Source organism: Oratosquilla oratoria, chromosome 1, assembly GCF_046742065.1.
Source record: "Oratosquilla oratoria isolate Oo_2021 chromosome 1, ASM4674206v1, whole genome shotgun sequence".
NCBI lineage: Eukaryota > Metazoa > Arthropoda > Malacostraca > Stomatopoda > Squillidae > Oratosquilla > Oratosquilla oratoria.
In genome coordinates, this window is record NC_134777.1 from 16987407 (window position 1) to 16993557 (window position 6151).

At 39.0% G+C, this 6151-nt stretch overlaps 1 protein-coding gene across 3 annotated transcripts in view; it reads right to left on the bottom strand.

Moving 5' to 3' along the window:
* Positions 1-3821, bottom strand: part of LOC143032251 (4'-phosphopantetheine phosphatase) — a 53917-nt gene extending 50096 nt beyond the window's left edge. The window contains exon 1 of one of the 3 annotated variants that reach the window (XM_076196731.1): positions 3521-3821. In XM_076196731.1, coding sequence (XP_076052846.1) covers positions 3521-3617 — 97 coding nt within the window. In that variant the 5' untranslated portion in view covers positions 3618-3821. The remainder of the gene's footprint in view (positions 1-3520) is intronic. The other 2 variants (XM_076196739.1, XM_076196724.1) reach the window with 2 other exon arrangements.
* Positions 3822-6151: the final 2330 nt, after the last annotated feature.

The window sequence follows — 6151 nt, forward strand, 5'->3', positions numbered from 1 at the left end:
GACACATGGAGGGAATGAGTGATGAAAGATTAATAAAAGAGGTGTAGAAGGCAGAGGTGGGGGAAGTGAACTTGAGGGGATGACTGAGGATGAGATGGATGGATGGAATGAAGGGGCATTGAACACGAGTGAGAAATGAGGTGGTGGGAGGACAGCAGGAGTAGAAAAGGAGATAGCAGATAGGGCTGATGAAGATTATTGGGATGGTTTGGACACATGGAGGGAATGAGTGATGAAAGATTAATAAAAGAGGTGTAGAAGGCAGAGGTGGGGGAAGTGAACTTGAGGGGATGACTGAGGATGAGATGGATGGATGGAATGAAGGGGCATTGAACACGAGGAGGAATGTCTCTTGAGCAAGGGAGAAAGCAGGAGACAGGTGTGAATGGAGAATGTGATTGAATGATATTGTTATGCAGGGAAGGGGTAGGGGTGGTTATGTGTGAATTATATTTTGACACAGCCTGAAGGGATTTCACCCCATCTTCTCTTTTTCTGCATGAAGTGATGGAAAGGGGGGTTGCCAATTAAGTGAAACAGCCTTGCTGTGGATGTACTGCATCTTGCTGCAATGCATTTGACCCAGGGCAGTTGGCAGATGCAGGGATGACCCATCATCCATGAAGAGCTGAGATGGGAGGGGTAGAAAGGGTGGTGGTGGGGAGAGAAATGGGTGGGAATAGGTACATGCCTCTGACTTAGCTACCTCCCTTATAAGGGGGAAAAAGCACTTGGTATATAGAGATATAGTTCCACATCACAACACAGACAAGTCCATAGTTTCCTCTTGGAGACATCTCTGGGAGGGTCTAAGAACTCACCAGCCATTGTGAGGCAATGGCAACAATTATCATTATTATTCCTCTTAATTAACACCCTCCCATATGCCTTTCTAATTCCACTTAACAGATTGATCTCCATAAAGCTACTACATTCATATTTGTCACTTTTACCTTTGTACAGCTGGACTATACAAACATTCTTTCAGTCCTCTGGTACATTCCCCTCCCTTAGGCACACAACATATCTTTTTTCTTCTTCTGTACCTCACATATGCTTACCTAGTTCTACTTTGCAACTAGTCCTCTTCATCTAGCTTCTTTTCTAACACTGCCTTCATCTCTTCATCCCACTTTTTACTGCCCCTCCTCCTGCTCCATCCTATCCTCTTCATCCTATACATCTTAGCACACAGTGACACTTCCTTCTTGAAATCTACTATTATTTTCCTGTTTCCCTCTCCCTCACCACCTTCCACACTTCTCTCAGCTTCTCCTCTTTATCCTTCTCATATAATTTGTTTACCTCCGCATTTCTCTATATACCTCCCTTTACCTCTTCCTCCACTCTTAATTTCCTAATACAGAATATGAACAACATGAGACTACGAGGAAAAATTTACATAAGATATCTACAGCATACATTAACTTAAGAATGAAAAAGACAGAAATTTTTATCCTTCTTTCACCATCACCCAAGACAGAAATACTTTCAAACCCAGTCAGAAAAATGATCAAAGATCCACATTCAATAAGGTCTTGAATTATGCACTGGATTTATGAGTGACAGATATTACTTACACAGATGAAAGCTCTCACTCATATATATATGTGTGGCTCAACCTATAGGCAATACACAAAACTGTGACCTTAATCACACACACACATATAAACCAACAGCTAGCCATACAAGTGGTGCCAAATATTAGAAAAAGATCATACAAAAACCACCTAAAATATCCTTTTGTTTCCCAATTACAAAAGAAAGGAAGACCTGATGCAGAGCATCAACCAAAATGGTTCCTAGCCTTGTCAGTAAATCATACATGAAGAGTCTAGAAACACTAGAACTACTAGCATCTTAACTGTGGTGATCTGGTCATTGAAAAGTTTGGACAAAACTGAGAGACATCTCTTAGTTTGAGAAAGAAGGGTATCACAAGGTCATGGAAATAAGTTGAAAAAGACCACATGTTTGAAAGATATAAAGAAATACAGTTTCCTATACAAATGTATAAACTCTTGAAATACCCTGCATGATAGTGCCTAAGCTAGAACCACATATGAATTTAAAATTAAATATGATGATAATTAGAAAATATGAGACAGGAGCCTACAAACATAGAGCTTCCTTACTATATACCAACTGTTGCCTCAACATTTACTAACTGGAAACCTGCAGCCCTATAGAGGCTGGCAACAGTCTTTGGCCCTCCCACATATCTGTCTGGGAAGAAGCTGGATTACTGTCTATGTTGTGCAATATAAGAGCGTGATTCTCCATGTCACCAACTGAAAGTAGTGCGAATGGGACAGTCACCAGTAGTCAGCTTTTCTTAGGTCAGAGGTGGAAATGCAGTTGAAGTTGATGGAGAGATCAAGAGCCCTATCCAGAGATCAAGTGCCAACCCCTTGGGCCCACACCTCCAGATGAAGGTATTGATGGGTTGTATAATTGAGCAGCAAGATTATTCTTTTTGCCGTTTATTTTGCAGGACTGCTACCAGCAGGTACCCATCATGGGTTAAGCACAATTACATAGCCACAGATCTTTTTTAATTTAAAGATAATTTATGGTACCATTAATTGACAATATTTTCATACTAAATACATCAAATTGAGATTATATTACCATGATTTCCTAAATTTTCTGAGTTCTTTGGAGAGGTTATACTAGGATAAGTATTGCCAAATATTGGTTGGGATTTTCAAAATACATAATGACAAAGAACTGATCAAACATAGTGTGTTATTTGCATATCAATGGCAATATCTTTGTCAATATATCTATTCATTGCATTAATTTACCATAAATCTTAACTAATTAAGAAATAATGGCCATGAGCTATGGACACAGATTTAACCTCAGAGTAGAATTTTGCCAATTATAAAGTTAATGTAATTATTTTCTTGCCAATAGTGAAATTTAGCATTTGAAAATTTAAATGCATTAAGCATGTTCAATATGCACATACATAAGTGGCACATTATAAAATAATAGTTTGTTAACTACTTATTTTGTTTGCCTGTTTAACGTGCATGTTTGGATGTTTGTTTTTCATTATTTTTTCTGTATCTAACCATGTCATGAACTTAGAGGTCTACTATCATCATGTTGTCACTAGATCTCAAAGTAACTTTGGTTACAGTTAAGTGACTCCTGGCATGAACTGGAAACAAAAAACATACATATGATACACTAGGGGAATGCTGTCACAGACACAGAAACAGTGTATCATTATAGGTGACTATTACTTGAACAATAACCACTATAACTTCATGGTTCACATATCAAGGTGGTAAAGATTACCTCTTAATAATAGACAAACAACAAACATTAGCCCAACACCAGGAACCTTATGTTACATAGAACAATGACAACTCTTCTTAATCTATGCCAAAAAGATTCTTCTCATGTGACATCTAGAAGTCTGCCATCATTGTTTGGCAGACACATTGTTGAAATAAAATTTCTAGGGGGTAATTTTAATTGTTCATGATTAATTCTAAGATCTACATACCTATATCGATAGCAAATCTCTTGGCATTTCTTATATTCCTAAATACAATTTCTGTATCAGGAAGCTGGATACTCCCTGCGTATTTCTGCGAATCCATGGAAAAAAGTTTTTTTTTTTTTTTTTTTTTTTAGTCAGACAGGAGAGGACGAACTCTTGAATGACCGAAAATGAGTTGTTTACATTGCACAGCTGATCAGAAATCTGCGTACGTGCACATACGCAAGTGAACTTTGCTCCTCGGCGGGAGGGTCACATAACTGATAATACAATAAAAGGCGATAAGCGATGGTCGTTAGGTAAGATTTTGTACATATCCAAAGATGGCGATAACCTGAAATTAGGAAAACAATAAGCACAAGGGGAAATAAAGTAGAGTCGCAGACTTTTCTAAAGTAGTTCAAACAATTACATCCGAACACTAGGAAGCATGCGATCACGTGTAACTTTCCTAGAAACAGTTGATAATTTTGAACATAAAAACTGCATTCGTTCAGTTTTTATTATCACTGGTTTATCCAGTCCTTTATCTTGGAGTTTCTTATAAGTTTCTCTGACCACCCTTCACTATCGAAGGGGTACGATACAGGAGAATAAAATCGGCTGATAATTATTAAATGAAATAACGATAACCCATAGGATGGAAGTGGTCAGCCGAGGTACATTCAATCAGTAGATAAATAGCCAATAGAACAAGTTGGTTAATCTGGATACAGCAGATGGTTCTTATTTAGATAGAGGGTTATTCAGATTTTAATGAAGTTAGTGAAAATGGACCGTGGACTGCCGTGTAAGAACCTTTTGCCAGCGTTTCTCAACCTTTATCTCCGTACGAAAACCTTTGAGATAGTTTGCATGTAGTGTAGCGAAACGAAATGTCGCTTTGTTGTAACATTTCGAATGTGTTCAAATTTCAATATCTTTACCATAAAAAATTACTCCGGTGTGGTGCCTGTTCACTGAACATTGGTTTAGTGGAAGGCTCCCTATAATGTCACCGGTTATTTCCTGATCTCCCAACTCCCTTTCCACCCCTGTTCTCCTCCTCACCTCCTCATTTCTCACTATATCCAGCCTAGTAATCCCTATCATACTTCTCAGGCACCTCATCTCAAACACATTCAAACTCCTCCTTCTCTCTTCCTCAGGTGGTGGGTAAAGGGGGAGTAGAGGTGTAGATAGTTCCATGTTTCTGCCCCATACAATGCTGTCGTCACAATCATTCCTTCATATAATCTAGTCTTGGTATCCATTCCCAAATGAATATTTCTCATTACACTTTTTAATCCCCCAAGGCACTTACTTGCTTCTCTCAATCTATATTCTATCTCCACCTCCACTCACCCTTTTCCCGCCACACTCGCACCCAAGTATCTAAAACTATCTACTTCCTCCAGTCTCTCTCCCTTAATTCTCACTTCCAGTCTTCTGTCACTTTCTCCCCCTGCATCTCATCACCTTACTATTACCCACATTTATCTTCGACTTTCTTCTTTTGCACACCTTCCTAAACTCTGTCACTAACTTCCCCAGTCCTTCCTCTGATCCTTTCACAAGTGCAGTGTCGTCAGTAAACAACAACTGGCTTATCTCCCACTTTTCTCCATTTTCTTTAACCATCTCCAATCCCCGACCCATAACCCTTGCATTTACCTCTCGCACCACCCCATACATGTATATATTGAACAGCCAAGGCGACATAACACATCCCTAGCGAAGTTCCACCTTTACCTCAAACCACTCACTCTCTCCATTTCTGATTCTAACACGAGCTCTACTACTCTCATGAAAACTCTTGACTGTTCTTAACAGCTTTCCTCTTATCCTATATATCTGTAGTACCTCCCACAGTGCTTTCCTGTCTGCCCTGTCATAAGCCTTTTCCAAATCCATAAAAAAAAAACATCATTACTTTTTTCTAAAGCTTTCTGACATATTTTTCTTACCATAAAAATATGATCTACGCAACACCTGCCTGTCCTAAACCCATATTGTTCCTCACCAATTACTCTCTCTATTCTTCTCAGTCAAAACCCTTCCATAAGCCTTCCCAATTACACTTAACAAACTGATCCCTCTGAAATTACTACACTCACACTTGTCCCCCTTCCCCTTGTAAAGTGGAACTATACAGGCACTCCTCAAGTCCTCCGGCATTCTACACTCTCTTAAACAAACATTAAATAACCTCACCAGCCAGTCCACCATCACTGTACCTCCTTTCTTCAGACATTCTGCATGATACCTATCCAACCCAGGTGCCTTACCTGCTCTCGCCATCTTAACAACTGCCTTCACCTCATCTTTCCTTATTTGCCCTCCATTTTCCTCATTTATCACGGTCATTTTCTTAGCGCTACCCACTGTAACTGCTTTTCCCTCCATATCCTCCTTCACATTTAGCAACTCCCTATAATACTTTGCCCATCTTCTTCTTACTGCCTTCTCTTCCATTATCATCTCTCCATCTGCACCTTTTACCTTTTCTTCTCTATTTGATTCGCCTCCTCTTCCTTTCTTAATTTCTTTTCAATTTTTTATCACTTTCAAAATTTTCTGTCATACTCTTACCCCATTTCACATCTGCTCTCCTCTTTGCCTCCTTTATATTATATTTTACTTCTCTTTTCTTTT